This window comes from Leucoraja erinacea, unplaced genomic scaffold, assembly GCF_028641065.1.
Source record: "Leucoraja erinacea ecotype New England unplaced genomic scaffold, Leri_hhj_1 Leri_73S, whole genome shotgun sequence".
In the NCBI taxonomy this organism is placed as follows: Eukaryota; Metazoa; Chordata; class Chondrichthyes; order Rajiformes; family Rajidae; genus Leucoraja; species Leucoraja erinaceus.
Window position 1 is genome coordinate 465,750 of NW_026576663.1, and position 17,597 is coordinate 483,346.

Genomic DNA, 17,597 nt, shown 5'->3' on the forward strand with positions numbered 1-17,597 from the left:
AGGTGAGGGACAACATTTCAAGAACAATTTCAGGGCAAGTTATTTTCCCCACACAGAGGGAGTGAGTGCCCAGTACGCGCTGCCAGAGGCAGTGGTGGAGGCAAATGTGACATTTAAAAGGCTTTTACATAGGAGCCTGGATATACAGGGAATGTAGGGATATTGATGATGTGGAGGCAGGTAAGATTAATTTATTTGAGCATCATGTTCGGCACGGGCTATGTGGGCCAAAGGGCCAGTTTGTGTGCTCTACTGTTCTATAAGTGTAAATGGGTAACTGGTGGTTGGCATGGACTCGGTAGGCCGAAGAGCCTGTTTCCCTGCTGCATCTCTATATCGATCTATCTATAGGTAGACACAAAATGCTGGAGTGACTCCGTTGGACAGGTAGCATCTCTGGAGAGAACGAATGGGTGATGTTTCGGGTCGGACAAGCTAGATGCAGGAAAAATGTTCCCAATGTTGGGCGAGTCCAGAACCAGGAGCCATCGTCTTAGAATAAAGGGGAGGCCATTTAAGACTGAGGTGAGAAAAAACTTTTTCACCCAGAGAGTTGTGAAATTCCCTGCCACAGAGGGCAGTGGGGGCCAAGTCACTGGGTGGATTTTAGAGAGAGTCAGATAGAGCTCTAGGGGCTAGTGGAATCAAGGGATATAGGGAGAAGGCAGGCACGGGTTATTGATTGGGAACGTTCAGCCATGATCACAACAAATGGCGGTGCTGGCTCGAAGGGCCGAATGGCCTCCTGCACCTATTTTCTATGTTTCTATGAGACCCTTCTTGAGACTATATCTATATATATATATCAATCAAACACACAACTATCTCAATTCATTCTCAAATCAATACATTTGGTCTAAAATATTCTACATTCTATTAAAAATTACATTTTACTAAATCTCAGAATTGCAAAGTCTTCTTGTGTCTTCAAAGTAAGTGCAAACATGTTTGTATAACTTTCCCCAAAATTAATTTAGGATTGGCCTATCATTACCAATGATTGATGGTGGTTTGGAATATTTAATCTACAATAATCACAAAGGGGCAAAGAATGTGGTTATCATGATTCAGGGACAGTTTCTTCCCAGCTGTTATCAGGCCAATGAATCATCCTACCACAACCAGAGAGCAGTGCTGAACTAATATCTACCCTTGGACTACCCTTGATTGGACTTTGCTGGCTTCACCTTGCACTGTGGAATCCTCTGCCTCAGAGGGCAGTGGAGGCAGGTTCTCTGGATGCTTTCAAGCAAGAGCTAGAAAGGGCTCTTAAAAATAGCGGAGTCAGGGGATATGGGGAGAAGGCAGGAACGGGGTACTGATTGGGGATGATCAGCCATGATCACATTGAATGGCGGTGCTGGCTCGAATGGCCGAATGGCCTACTCCTGCACCATTTGTCTATTGACTAAACGTTATTCCCTTATCGTGTATCTACACACTGTAAATGGTTTGATTGTAACCATGTATTGTCTTTCTGCTGACCAGATAGCACGCAACAAAAAGCTTTTCACTGTACCTCGTACACGTGACAATAAACTAATCTGAAAGTCGAGCTGTCTCAATTGTTAAACATGAGAAAAAGACGAACTTTTATTTGCAGGGAAGGTGCATTTAACAAAGAAAACTGTTTTTAAATGGGAGAAAAGAAATTGCAGAATCACTGAAGGTATCGAGCTCCTGTTTGTTTTTTTGTACTAATCTGACATAATGCCAGAATATAAAACATGCCATGAGTTCAGTGCATCACTCAAAGTGAATGTTGCAGGGCGACTAAAAACACCGTCAGAATGTGTGTTTAAATGTGTATACAAATAAAATTACATGAATATAATCCTAATCAGAGGTAGCAAGCAGTCAGAAGAGAATCTGCAAGAAGGGGGCCTGTCAGGATGGTGCAGTACTATAATCAACAACATGCTCAAGTCCACAACTGTATGGAAATGCTATAATGACACCAAACCAATTCTTACACGGGGTAGGCCCAGGTGGATTAAATAAAAATGAGGAAAGTGGTCTCACATAATGAATTACTTTCTCGCCCGAGGAAGGGAGTTTATTTTTCAAGGGTTGACTTGGTATTTGTCCTATTCCTGGTGATTCTGTTTGTACGCAGTTGAGTTCACAATCCGTGGCTGTGTACTTCATGAGCCTATACCCTCTTTTGATTGAGGGAGATAATTAGCTGGGATAAATTCTGCAGACCCTCGCCTGTTGGTGCGTGAGCTGGTCACGTTCCGCTTCCAATGAAGGTGAAATCAACACTACTCTGTTTTCCGGGCTACCTTGTTTGGGGAACCAGGCAGTGGGCGATGGAGACGGGATCCTTTGGGAAATCAAGTCTTTTTTACAGACCCCATGATTTATCCTACATTCCCCACTCAGTGACGCACTCTGGCCAGTTGACGTCAGCTGCGATAAAACCCCACCAGAAATGGACTGAAAAATGAATTTAAACGACATTTGTAAAAAACAAAAGTGTACACCTCTACAAGGCCTTCGGTTGCGTAGTGAGAGACCCGAGCTGCTGTGCCAAACTGTTCTACCACTCTAACCTTTTAAAAAAATAAATGATAATCGATGGGGGTGATTGTTATGATGATGCTGGTGTCTCGGCTCCAGCATCCAGGCGAGTAGCAAAGTTGCACAAACCTTGGAACAGCATCACAAGCAGTGGTCAGAGCGCTGGCTGGCACAGCTAGCTGGAGCAATCCCCTGCCAGTACATTCCTGGACATAGGCCATACTCGCCCACCCCCGCCCCCGATCAGTCTGAAGAAGGATTTCGGCCCGAAACGTTGCCTATTTCCTTCGCTCCATAGATGCTGCTGCACCCGCTGAGTTTCTACAGCTTTTTTGTGTACCTGATATTCCATATGCATGTTTAAGGTTTTGTTAACCAGCATTAAATTTATATGGGAATAAATATAATGAATTCAATTTATATGGGAATCTGCATCTATACACATTGTCCTATTTCAAGTTCATGTTTATTGTCACTTAACCAATGAAGGTACAATGAAGATCGACACAAAATGCTGGAGTAACTCAGTCTTTAGTTTCGAAGCAGTCATGGATTTCTTTATCAGTTGTATAAAATGCTCAATTCATATGTCTGCCCCTTTTTAAATTAATTTGATAACACACATGCTAATTCAGCGCATTGATAAACACCTTGTTGCATTTTGTCACTCCATTCCTGGTATCAATTATACCATCTACTTTAGTGTCGTTTAAAAATCGATTTGTTTTCAATTGCAGAGTCCAAATACCTTAACTGAAATAACAATAGCACCAGTATTGAATAATTCTACTTCCCACTCCTTACCAGTAGAAGAATTTAATAAAATATAACTGTCATGATGAATACCTGCTTGTGCAAAGCAATACAGAAAGTTTTGCACACCTATTAATGTTTTCTATTCGGAAACAATATTTAATTGAAATAAAAATCTTCATTTAATATCTAATGCACTGAAAGTCTGCAATGCAGAAGAAATAGCATTGGTAATAGAATACAAAATGGTTTCTTCTATATGATTTTTGCTGGAGTGATGCTTTTCAGTTCCACCCCACAGCCACTCTCCCTGAATTATTATGCACGATGATTATTCCTTTACTCGATATTGAATGCACAGAAATCTCTTCCTATTAGCTAGTGGATGTGCCAAACCCTTTGCTTTTGGGGTCTTCTATGTTTCCCGGTGAAGCTCCAAGCACTGAAATTCCTTCTTTAACATCACATCCCTCTCTCTCCTTAGCATTAAGCAATAAACCTACAGGGATATGGTAGGGAACATCTTGTCTAGTACCATCATGGCCTGGTTAGGTAACTCAAACACCCAGGAACGAAGGAGATTCCAAAACGTGGCAGTCACCACCAGGTCCATCATGCCTACTGACCTTCCCCACCTTCGAAGGGATGTATGGGAGGAGCTACCTCAAAGAGGGAGCCGGCATTGTCAACCTGGCTACGCTCCCAATTCACTCCTGGTATGGGAACAAAGGTTCAGGAGTCGGAAACCCATTACCTGAGGAACCTTCCTCCCAGTAACCAATAGCTCTTGAACACTACAATCACCAAATAACCTACAAACTATGAACTGTCTTGTTATACAAGGGACTTTGGGACTTTTTTTGCACTAATAATATTATTTTTTAGGTTATTGAACTTTTCTATGTCTATGGTACTGTGTTTACAAACTAGTTATGCTGCTGGAAGTAAGAATTTGTTCCATTTTCAGTACATATTACATTAAATACTCTTGGCTCATGAAGGTAGACAAAAATGCTGGGGAAACTCAGAGGGTGAGGCAGCACCTATGGAGCGAAGGTCGGCCCGAAACATCACCTATTCCTTCGCTCCATAGATGCTGCCTCACCCGCTGAATTTCTCCAGCATTTCTGTCTACCTTCGATTTTTCCAGCATCTGCAGCTCTTTCTTAAACGTTACCTGTTCTAAAGTCTCTGTGCATTGGAGTTACAAATTATCTGATGAATGCATTCGAAGTGAGGTAGGATGTTTTATTTCATATTATTACAAATGCAAATGTTACTTTAGTGTTGCAGCTGGTCCAACTGTCAATTACGGTAAGTATGCTAATTATTTCATAACATTTTCTCAGTTCTGATGAAGGGTCTTTGATCTGAAACAAATCTGTTTTACTTTTTACAGATGTGACTTGACCTGGTGTGTTTTCTGCTTTTATTTCACATTTCCACCATCTGCAGTTTTTTATTTTATTTTGAACTACTGGGAATTATATAGGGAGATTTAGTGTCAGAATGGAGGTCATAGCATAAAGCAATTAACTTCATCCTATTTAATATGCCGGTGTAAACTTGTAATGAGCCTTCGAGGGAACAAGTCGTTTTTTAGAGAATTGAGTTATTTTTCCTTGTGGCCGATTTGATGCATTAGCCTTTGAATCTTTTTGAAAAGTTTAGTTTAGTTGAGAGATACAGTGAGGAAACAGGCCCTTCTTCCCACCGAGTCTGCGCCGACCAGTGATCCCTGCACACTAACACAATCCGACACACACTGGGGACAATTTTGCCAAGCCAGTTAACCTATAAACCCGGACATGCCTTTGGAGTGTCGGATGAAACCAAATCATGTACAAAGCAAGAAATAATTTACTTCCAAGAAATATACAACAACTGTTTATGGAAAGACAGGGTGGGTATAATTCGAGTGGGGAACATAATTAAAAAAAACTCAATGTCAGAACAACTCTTAAAAGTATGTGCGTAGCAATCTGTGGTGTGAATTTGTGGAATGGTCTGGAACAGGAGATAAAACTTAGCACAAGCATAATTCAGTTTAAAAAGATATACAAAAACACTTGTTTAAAAGGATATTGGGATGAGGATAGGTGATTGTGAGTGGGATATTTGTTATACTGATTGTATTGGGAAGGGTGATTATAGAGTGATAGGTTGTATATATGACTAAGATACTGTATAGTATATGAGGGTTTTTTTATTTTCTTTTTCTTTTTTTTGTATGGCTTTGTAAATATTTGATTAGTGTTTAAATGTAAATACATTGGTGTTCATATAGTGGCTGGTGTACATATGGTGTACATATAGTGGCTGGTGTACATATGGTGTACATATAGTGGCTGGTGTACATATGGTGTACATAAGCTGCTAAATGTGTATAAGATAATTACAAGCAGTTGAATAAGGGGTGGAAATTAATAAGCTTTGGCTTCTTCCTGCTCCTTTTTGGACACATATGATTTCATTTATTTATAGATATTGTTTATGACACTTTATAAATATTCTTCTTTTGTTTTTTGTATGCTGTTTCACACTTGCTTTTTATTCTTTGATTCTGTTCGAAATAAATAATAAAATAAAATAAATAAAAATAAACCGGAGCTCCTGGAGAAAACCCACGGTCACAGGGGGGACGTACGAACTCTGTACAGACAGCACCCATAGTCTGGATCGAACACGGGTCTCTGACGCTGTGAGGCAGCAACTCTACCACTGTGCCACCATGACACCCAAGTGTGCTACAATTTTTTTTGCCCCCTCAGAAATAGGCAACAATACTTGAAAGCGAAATTCAAGCAAACACATTATCTCTCTTGCAACGGGCAACAATTGAAATCTCTGAAGTTACTGTTTCCACCACAAATTCCCACCAGGCGGGACTGTCATATGCTGAGAGAATGGAGCAGCTGGGCTTGTACACTCTGGAGTTTAGAAGGATGAGAGGTGATCTCATTGAAACATATAAGATTGTTAAGGGCTTGGACACGCTAGAGGCAGGAAACATGTTCCCGATGTTGGGGGAGTCCAGAACCAGGGGCCACAGTTTAAGAATAAGGAGTAAGCCATTTAGAATGGAGACGAGGAAACACTTTTTCTCACAGAGAGTTGTGAGTCTGTGGAATTATCTGCCTCAGGTGGAGGCAGGTTCGCTGGATACTTTCAAGAGAGAGCTAGATAGGGCTCTTAAAAATTGTGGAGTCAGGGGATAAGGGGAGAAGGCAGGAACGGGGTTACTGATTGGGGATGATCAGCCATGATCACATTGAATGGCTCGACGGGCCAAATGGCCTACTCCTGCACATATTGTCTATTGACTCAGAAAAATCATAAAAGCTGGCTAGCAAATCTATTACTGATTTTCTTAAGACAATAAATTATTGCTTTCAACGAGAGAACATTAACACTAAATGCTTTCTTAATATGATGTTTAAAAAAAAAATCACAGCATCATTAAAAGTGCAGATGGAGGGAAGCCGTATGGAAGTGCTAATTACTTGTCTGATAATACTATCAACCCCAGCATCTCGGCCCAAATGTGAAACGTTAGAATCAGAATGTCCAAGGTGGCAGTATTGCTAAAATAGCTTTGGGTTACTTAGATCAGTGCATGTGGGCACCTTGGTTGCCATGGATAAGTTGGGATGAAGGGCCTGTTTCTGTGCTGGATGACTCTATGCTAGCATTTATTTCAAGAGGGCTTGTATACAAAAACAGGGATGTAATGTTGAGGCTCTATAAGGCACTGGTAAGGCCACCTTTGGAATATTGTGAGCAATTCTGAGCACCATATCTGAGGAAGGATGTGCTGACTCTGGAGAGGGATCAGAGGAGATTTACAAGAATGATCCCAGGAATGAGTAGGTTAACCTACGATGAGCGTTTGTCGGCACCAGCACTGGAGTTCAGAAGGATGAGGGGAGGAATCTGATTGAAACATACTGAATAGTGAAAGGCTTGGATGGAGTGGATGTGGAGACAATGTTTCCACCAGTGGGAGAATCTAGGACTAGTGGGCGTAGCCTCAGAATTAAAGGACAATCCTTTAGGAAGGAGATGAGGAGGGATTTCTTTAGTCAGAGGGTGGTGAATCTGTGGAATTCTTTGTCACAGAAGGCCGTGGAGGCCAAGCCAATGGATATTTTTAAGGCATGGATAGATAGATAGATTCTTGATCAGTACGGGTGTCAGGGGTTATGGGGAGAAGGCAGGAGAATGGGATTAGGAAGGAAAGATAGATCAGGCATGATTGAATGGCAGAATATATTGGGCCTAATAGCATAATTCTGCACCTATCACTTATGACTTAAAATAATGTTACTACAACTTCATCCACAGTTGGTCAGTAATTTCTATTGGACAAGACTGCTTAATCAGCAAACTTGTAAACCACTTCTCTACCATTGTTTACTCGTTGATGCCTTGTGCAGACATTGGTTGGTGGCATTCTGTATGTGCAACATCAGCAGACTCCTCAAAACAAAGATTTCCAATCTTATTTTATCAAATACTGAATGGAAGCTGATTACTGGACCAGGATAAAAGCAAAAAACAAAGTATAATCAGTGAGAGTGTGTGAAGGAACTGCAGGTGCTGGTTTAAACGAAGATAGACAAAAAATGCTGGAGTAACTCGGTCAGACAGCATCTCTGGAGAAAAGGAATAGGTGACGTTTCAGGTTGAGATGGTAGACAAAAGTGCTGGAGAAACTCAGCGGGTGCAGCAGCATCTATGGAGCGAAGGAAATAGGCAACGTTTCGGGCCGAAACCCTTCTTCAGGTTGAGACCCTTTTTTAGTTTCAGGTCGAGATCAGTCTGAAGAAGGCAGTCGACCCAAAACCTCACCTATTCCTTTTCTCCAGAGATGCTGTCTGACCCACTGAGTTACTGATTGATGGTCTTTCATATCTGGCTTTGGGCGATGAATTGAGACGAGCATTACCTGCAGCCTACTAATAGGAAACGTGTCCATTCAGTGTCGATTGCTCGGCTGAATTTAGGTAGTCACCCACAAAACTATCTTCCAGATGTTTAATATCTCTCTATCGTTTCTGGAAGGAAAATGAACCCTGCACTTTGCTTACTCACATAAAACACACTGGAAGGCTGCGACTTTTTATTTAGTTTAGTTTCAGAGATACAGCTTGGAAACAGGCCCTTCGGCCCACCGAGTCCACGCTGACCAATGATCACCTGTACCACCAGTTTTACATCCCACACGCTAGGGACAATTTACAGATGCCAATTAACCTACAAACCTGTACGTCTTTGGAGTGTGGGAGGAAACCGGAGCACCAGGAGAAAACGCAGGCAGGCAGGTCACGGGGAGAACATCCAAACTCCATCCAGGCAGCACCCATAGCCAGGATTGAACCTGGGTCTCTGGTGCTGTGAGGCAGCATCTCCACCGCTGCGCCACTGATGTTTCTTATCAACTCTGCTGTTGTTGCAACAACCATTTATTAACATTTTGTTTTAATTTGCACAACTGGGGTGGCACTAATAGACCCACTGCCGCACAGCATCAGTGACCTCTGTTCCATCCTGACCTTTTGGTGCTGTCTGAATGCAGACTGCCCTTGTCGCTGTGACCGCATGGCTTTTGCTCAGGTCTCCTGGTTTCCTCCCAAACCCCAAAAGTGTGTGGGTCAGGAGGTTAATTCATTGCTGACAAATGTCACCTAATGTGTAAGGTCATAAAGGTCATAAGTGATAGGAGCAGAATTAGGCCATTCGGCCCATCAAGTCTACTCCACCATTCAATCATGGCTGATCTCTCTCCCTCCTAACCCCATTCTCCTGCCTTCTCCCCATAACCTCTGACACCCGTACCAATCAATAATCTATCTATCTCTGCCTTAAAAATATCCATTGCCTTGGCCTCCATGGCATTCTGTGGCAAAGAATTCCACAGATTCAACACCCTCTGATTAAAGGAATTTTCCTCATCACCTCCCTGAAAAAATGTCCTTTAATTCTGAGGCTGTGCCCTCTAGTCCTAGACTCTCCCACTGGTGGAAACATCCTCTCCAAAACTTAATGGGATGAGTTTACCATAATGATGCCTGGATTACAGCACATTAGCTATAAGGTGAGATTGGAGACTTGGATTGTTTTGTCGGGAACACCGGACCTGGCAGAAGTATATAAAACGATGACAGTCAGAACCTTTTTCCTTGGCTGGAAATATTAAGGATTAGGGGGCGTGCCCTTAAGGTGAGGGACAACATTTCAAGAACAATTTCAGGGCAAGTTATTTTCCCCACACAGAGGGAGCGAGTGCCCAGTACGCGCTGCCAGAGGCAGTGGTGGAGGCAAATGTGATATTTAAAAGGCTTTTACATAGGAGCCTGGATATACAGGGAATGTAGGGATATTGATGATGTGGAGGCAGGTAAGATTAATTTATTTGAGCATCATGTTCGGCACGGGCTATGTGGGCCAAAGGGCCAGTTTGTGTGCTCTACTGTTCTATAAGTGTAAATGGGTAACTGGTGGTTGGCATGGACTCGGTAGGCCGAAGAGCCTGTTTCCCTGCTGCATCTCTATATCGATCTATCTATAGGTAGACACAAAATGCTGGAGTGACTCCGTTGGACAGGCAGCATCTCTGGAGAAAACGAATGGGTGATGTTTCGGGTCGGACAAGCTAGATGCAGGAAAAATGTTCCCAATGTTGGGCGAGTCCAGAACCAGGAGCCATAGTCTTAGAATAAAGGGGAGGCCATTTAAGACTGAGGTGAGTAAAAAAACCTTTTCACCCAGAGAGTTGTGAATTTGTTGAATTCCCTGCCACAGAGGGCAGTGGAGGTGGATTTAAGAGAGAGTCAGATAGAGCTCTGGGGGCTAGTGCAGTCAAGGGATATGGGGAGAAGGCAGGCACGGGTTATTGATTGGGGACGTTCAGCCATGATCACAATGAATGGCGGTGCTGGCTCAAAGGGCCGAATGGCCTCCTGCACCTATTTTCTATGTTTCTATGAGACCCTTCTTGAGACTATATCTATCTATATATCAATCTAGCACACAACTATCTCAATTCATTCTCACATCAATACATTTTGTCTGAAATATTCTACATTCTATTAAAAATTACGTTTTACTAAATCTCAGAATTGCAAAGTCTTCTTGTGTCTTCAAAGTAAGTGCAAACATGTTTGTATAACTTTCCCCAAAATTAATTTAGGATTGGCCTATCATTACCAATGATTGATGGTGGTTTGGAATATTTAATCTACAATAATCGCAAAGGGGCAAAGAATGTGGTTATCATGATTCAGGGACAGTTTCTTCCCAGCTGTTATCAGGCCAATGAATCATCCTACCACAACCAGAGAGCAGTGCTGAACTAATATCTACCCTTGGACTACCCTTGATTGGACTTTGCTGGCTTCACCTTGCACTGTGGAATCCTCTGCCTCAGTGGGCAGTGGAGGCAGGTTCTCTGGATGCTTTCAAGCAAGAGCTAGATAGGGCTCTTAAAAATAGCGGAGTCAGGGGATATGGTGAGAAGGCAGGAACGGGGTACTGATTGGGGATGATCAGCCATGATCACATTGAATGGCGGTGCTGGCTCGAAGGGCCGAATGGCCTACTCCTGCACCATTTGTCTATTGACTAAACGTTATTCCCTTATCGTGTATCTACACACTGTAAATGGTTCGATTGTAACCATGTATTGTCTTTCTGCTGACCAGATAGCATGCAACAAAAAGCTTTTCACTGTACCTCGGTACACGTGACAATAAACTAATCTGAAAGTCGAGCTGTCTCAATTGTTAAACATGAGAAAAAGACGAACTTTCATTTGCCGGGAAGGTGCATTTAACAAAGAAAACTGTTTTTAAATGGGAGAAAAGAAATTGCAGAATCACTGAAGGTATCGAGCTCCTGTTTGTTTTTTTGTACTAATCTGACATAATGCCAGAATATAAAACATGCCATGAGTTCAGTGCATCACTCAAAGTGAATGTTGCAGGGCGACTAAAAACACCGTCAGAATGTGTGTTTAAATGTGTATACAAATAAAATTACATGAATATAATCCTAATCAGAGGTAGCAAGCAGTCAGAAGAGAATCTGCAAGAAGGGGGCCTGTCAGGATGGTGCAGTACTATAATCAACAACATGCTCAAGTCCACAACTGTATGGAAATGCTATAATGACACCAAACCAATTCTTACACGGGGTAGGCCCAGGTGGATTAAATAAAAATGAGGAAAGTGGTCTCACATAATGAATTACTTTCTCGCCCGAGGAAGGGAGTTTATTTTTCAAGGGTTGACTTGGTATTTGTCCTATTCCTGGTGATTCTGTTTGTACGCAGTTGAGTTCACAATCCGTGGCTGTGTACTTCATGAGCCCATACCCTCTTTTGATTGAGGGAGATAATTAGCTGGGATAAAATCTGCAGCCCCTCGCCTGTTGGTGCGTGAGCTGGTCACGTTCCGCTTCCAATGAAGGTGAAATCAACACTACTCTGTTTTCCGGGCTACCTTGTTTGGGGAACCAGGCAGTGGGCGATGGAGACGGGATCCTTTGGGAAATCAAGTCTTTTTTACAGACCCCATGATGTATCCTACATTCCCCACTCAGTGACGCACTCTGGCCAGTTGACGTCAGCTGCGATAAAACCCCACCAGAAATGGACTGAAAAATGAATTTAAACGAGATTTGAAAAAACAAAAGTGTACACCTCTACAAGGCCTTCGGTTGCGTAGTGAGAGACCCGAACTGCTGTGCCAAACTGTTCTACCACTCTAACCTTTTAAAAAAATAAATGATAATCGATGGGGGTGATTGTTATGATGATGCTGGTGTCTCGGCTCCAGCATCCAGGCGAGTAGCAAAGTTGCACAAACCTTGGAACAGCAGCACAAGCAGTGGTCAGAGCGCTGGCTGGCACAGCTAGCTGGAGCAATCCCCTGCCAGTACATTCCTGGACATAGGCCCTACTCGTTGGAAATTCACCTTGTGCATTCGACTCTTACCTTGATCTTTCGCCCCTGGAGCTGGCGGCGTCTCCCGGACTAGGGATCCCTCAAGGGTCTTCCGTTTCTTCGACATGGTGGAGATATTGCGTTTCTGGCGGTGGAAGGGTTTGAGTTGCCTTGTTTTATTTCGCCCTCTTCTCCTGGAGGGGGTCGGGTGGCGTGCAGCTGGCTCAATGGCTGGGCAGGATTGGAGAGTCAGGCGAGGTTGGGACTTTCTGCAGGTGGGGATGGATGGTGCAGTGAGACGGGGCTCGGCATTCACGGGTCGAGGCGGGACCTCCTCTCCTCTCCTCTCCTCTCCTTCCTCTGGTGACCGGGGCTCCAAGGGTCAATGTTCCCATCTTGCCGGACGAGAGACGGGAAGAGTCGGGAATGCAAGTCCTTGCAACGTCCAGACGTGGACTCGCTCCCAGCTCTGAGACGAGCGACCAGAGGGATGAATATCAGTCCAGCAGCGTCCGCAGACCACACCACCCAGCCAATATCAGCAGCGATACACACACGACCAGTCCGCCGACAGGGGTGAGGGGTGGGGAGGGTATCTCCTGTCGGGGGGGTCGCTTATTCCACAGACTTCCCACGACCTCTTCCAACCTGGGGTTCTCTCCTCTTTGCAAAGGCACCTTCAGGTTTTTCACGGCGCCAGCCAGTGTTCGCTTCCCCGGAGTCGCCCCTTATGCTCCGAACCCTTTTACACAAACTAGCCCGTCCACTTCATCGCGGCTCTGAAGTACAACGTACACACGTTTGCCTTAAAGGTGAGAGAAATCAGCGCCTGGCTGGGACGGCGAATGGCCGGAACACACGCGTAGGTCACGCCGATCTTGGGAGGCGAAGCAGTCACTCATTCACAAACTCAGACACAAGATGCAGGAGTAACTCAGCGGGACAGGCAGCAGCATCTCTGGGGAGAATCGCGGGTGGAGACTGACCCTTCTTCAGACTGACCCTTCTTCACAGCAGTTGCTTGAGCCGCCGGTGGGTTTTTGTTGTGTGTTTGAGAGATGCCGGCGGGAAGTTGGTGCTGGGCTCTGCATACACACAGACTGACTGACTGACTAACAACAGTTGTACATACACTGCGCTCACGTCCACCGCGGGCATTGACGTCTACAGCCGACACCTCATGCCTTTGAGAGTGCAGCTGAATTGATAAATCACAGCCTGTGCCATAGCTACCGTCGCAGTGGACTTCGGCCAATACCAAGAACTTTGTTAAACCACCCTCCGGATTGGAGTTGATTAAAAATAATAGCGAAATGCCAACATGATGCATATTGGTGACGGCGTTTTAAACCGCAGAACTATCAAAAACGCACATTTATCCTTTTTCCGCACCTTGGAATAAAAGGCTGCATAGTTCCTTATTGATATTTTAAAATTTGCACAAATATCTGAAAAACATATCTTCTCTCAAGTCAAGTGTGCCCCCGTGCTATGATTCAGCGCAGTTTGATAGTTTGGGTCTAATCTGATGTTCTGGAGATAGTGACTGGCCTTCTTCAATTACCCACTACTCCTGAATAACGCGCTTCCTCTTGGGAGAGGGGGGTCAGTTTAGCGTCTCTTTAAGCAGCGGTTTCAGTGTCGGAGAGGATGGGGTTCCAAAGGAGAGCGACCGTTTGCAGACGCTGCTCTCGCTACTTGAAAGTGTTAAACGCACCGCGATTCACAAAGCATGCGGCGCCGGCACTTGATCATTCCGGGATCTTGCATGGAAGTACATTTGATGAAATACAGAGCGTAGATAAAACTGTCATCACCCCATTGTGTTTATATAGTGCCTCTACCGCCAGAAATCGCCCCCACAGCACTCAAAACAAGAGTAGTACCAAACGCAAAGTGAAACGGGGCCATAGAGATGTCAGGGCACATGATTGCTATCAGAGATGGGATTGTAGGGTATTTTGTGTTAGTGTATTTATTTATTGACGAGATAGAATAACGATCCCGTAAGATCAATTGTATTTTCAATTCTGCAGCAGCTCTCTGGATAGAACTGCTTTGTTCTATATTAGACCAACCTATTTCCCAAGCGCTAGATATTGATAAGCACTTTTAAATTCCAGTATTAGGGGAAATATTGGGGGAATAAAGTGGGATGTCTTTGTCCTTCCCCCTCCCGGGAGGTTCCTTGGTCTTATTGCCGATTTCTTTCTGCTCAGCCTAGCTCTCTTTATTGACGAGCTGCCGACTGCTTTCCCAAAGACAAACACAATTTCAGGTTTGGTAGAGCAGCCGCTGACGTCAAACCCATTGACGTCAATCCTGTGGCTTCGACACAAGAAGCCCTTTTTTTCCAGTGGGACTCAAATGGGATTTTTTTTTTTTTAAAGAAACCTCGTTCACACAATCAGAGAAAATGAAACAACATCATGGACAAATGCTAAAAGAAGTATTTTAAATATCCTTTTATAAATCGTGGATTTCATAAAGTATATATTTAAATCATAAAATGTTGCAAAAAACAATTCTGTAACCTCCTCCGCTTTATTCTAATCTGAATCTAAAAGCTGCTTCATTGTAAGGCCGTTTGCATTCTTATTTCTCCCTTGATGATCATTAACCGCTTGTCCCTTGGGAATTATATTCCATTTGACCACGTCCTTTTACTATTTGAACTGCTTTAAGATATGTTACCCCAAAGGACCCAAATGTTCCACCAATTTTCTAAATGCATTTATTTAAATAAAGTTAGATTCGCAGTGTACTGTTAAGCCATTACCAGAAATCATCCAGATGTTCGTGTATTACACAGTTAATTTCAGCAATAAAGTATTATGATTATTGACGTCTCATCACAGTTGCCATTGATCCTATAGCTGTACATAAAACTATAGGTGCGTTTATTTGACAAGTGTTTAAGTTGCATTTATTAAGATTCATTATTTATTCATGTATATCCGATTCAACAGCAGCCTGGTTGTCAGTCGACTGCCTTGTGAAACAGCCCATCAAAGCTTGTCCAAAAAGGGAAACACGAATTGAGAGAAACGCAAAGACTATCTGGCATTGACGTGACGTTGCAATTAGACCTGAGAAAGACAGACCAAGTTGACACTGCAAAAGTCGCATTGATCTGTCCTGGTTTGTGAATAGACTGAGAAAAGATGTGACGTATTCAACTCGAGCAACACCCAGTCTATATCACACTAATAACACGAATCCCAGTCTAAATCACACCAATATCACCATCTTTGGGTCAATTCTCACTCACTGGAAAGTCAATTGCAGTCTGTGGAATTCATTGCCACAGAAGGCTGCAGAGGCCAATCAGTGGATATTTTGTAAGGCAGAGATAGATATATTGTTGATTAGTATGGGTGTCAGGGGTTATGGGGAGAAAGCAATAATTGGGGTTAAGAGGGAGAGATAGATCAGCCATGATTGAATTTCGGGGCTGATTTGATGGGCTGAATGGCCTAATCCTGCTCCTATCCCTTATGACCCCTGCATGTCTTATACAACGAGTTGGGAGTAGTTCTGAGACTTCTCTTCATTCATTCCAGAGATCACAATGTCCATGACCACAGGTTTAATAATTTAATATAGGCACACACCTCCTACCAATTGCTACTTACTGCTTTCCTTCACCTGATGAATTAGTACCACTGCTTCAACTGCAGTATGAAGAAACAGTGCGAGTAGCAAGAGTACAGATTGTATTCTGGTTGGAAGCCATCGCCAGACATCAAGTGAGTCTGTAGCTACTGATCAAGCTGTCTCAGTCTTGAAAGACACAGCTGTCATTTTGACCTTGCTGCCGGTGTTGAGAGGCCAAAGTACTTGAGCTTATCCTCAATTGACTTGCCACAGATGTATTTGCCCGTGGTAGAATTATTGGGGCTGACCACTGCAAGGGAATATAAAACCTGTTTTAGAACAAATCCAGGAGGTCAAATGTGGGTATTAACAAGGTTGTAGTTATAAGTTCATAAGTAATAGGATCAGAATTAGGCCATTTAGCACATGAGGTCTACTGTTGTACACATCTATATCAAATCTACATCGTCATGGCTGTTCTATCTTTCCCTCTCAACTCCATTCTCCTGCCTTCTCCCCTTAACCCCTGACCCCTGACCTAATCAAGTATCAATCTATCTCTGCCTTAAAAATATCCATAGACTTGGCCTCCACACCAGTGACGTGCGGTGAGGTCAATGGCTGGGGAGGCACTGGCTCGTATCAGAGCCAGATTTACATACATACTGAACCCGATAGAGGTAGCTTAAATTCACCAACCAATTGGCAAGTTGCACAATGACTATGTATGTTTCATATTTCATATCAGCATTCTTTACAACACACGCATACAGGTAAGTTACGTATTCGATTCACGTTTTATAGGCAAATGCAGTTCCACTATTCATACTCATTCAACACAAATGAAAATTAATATTGCATGGTCTTACCTTTACTTGTAAATGAAGTCCATTCGCCTATCCTTAGATATAACGTCTTCCATTTTTGCAGCCACTGGAAATTTTTTGCTAGAGCTAAAGGCCAAAGGACAAAGGACATTTATTGTCACATACACCAATGGTCACCAATTGGTGCAGTTATATACAACACAACATTTTAGAATTTAACATTAATGATAAAAAACATCCCCCACAGCGGAATCAACATTTCCCACTGTGAGGGAAGGCACCAAAGTTGACCAGGCCCCGACCACGGGTGAACAGGGGAAGTTTGAACTTTGAAAGTTCAACCTCTTCCTCTGTTCACCCATGGTCTGGGCCTATTGAGGCCTCTGCAGTCGCCGCTACGGCCCAGAGCCTCCGAATCAGCCACTTCCCTACCGGAGACTGCGGCTTCCGAAGTCCACAGGCCGAGCTGGGCCGAGATTCAACGCTGGTGACCCCCGCGATGTTATGGTCAACAGCGCCCGTGGCTGGAAAGTCAGCGCATCCAGTGCTGCGCTGCCGCTGCTGAAACTAGCTAATGTGGAGGGAGAGCGAGGTAGCGTCAATTACGTTGGCTGAGCCGACATAATTGACGCTCGCTCTTCCTCCATTTGGCTCAAGACACGCCCCCTTGTGAGGCAGATGTGATTGCTGCCTCCCCTGTAGCTTTTTCATTGCAGTTTTATGTTGAGGCCAGCGAGCACAAATTTAATATATGTGAAATATGCTACCTGGACTATGGAAGGTGAGAACATGTAATGAAGGGGGTTACAAACATTACATTGGTGACATACATAAAGATAGTAACAGGCACACGCTTATTGCCGGTGCTCCATCCAGTTTTGAGGGGTTGCGCAATCAGAGGGGAGGCTCAGCTTATCGCTGCCTCACCTCTCATCTCTCCTTGTATTTGCAG

At 43.6% G+C, this 17,597-nt stretch overlaps 1 protein-coding gene across 1 annotated transcript in view; it reads right to left on the reverse strand.

Moving 5' to 3' along the window:
* Positions 1-12,571, reverse strand: part of pde10a (phosphodiesterase 10A) — a 398,667-nt gene extending 386,096 nt beyond the window's left edge. The window contains exon 1 of the mRNA XM_055631369.1: positions 12,273-12,571. Within this exon, the coding sequence (XP_055487344.1) occupies positions 12,273-12,348 (76 nt within the window). The 5' untranslated portion in view covers positions 12,349-12,571. The remainder of the gene's footprint in view (positions 1-12,272) is intronic.
* Between the last annotated feature and the right edge of the window lie 5,026 nt (positions 12,572-17,597).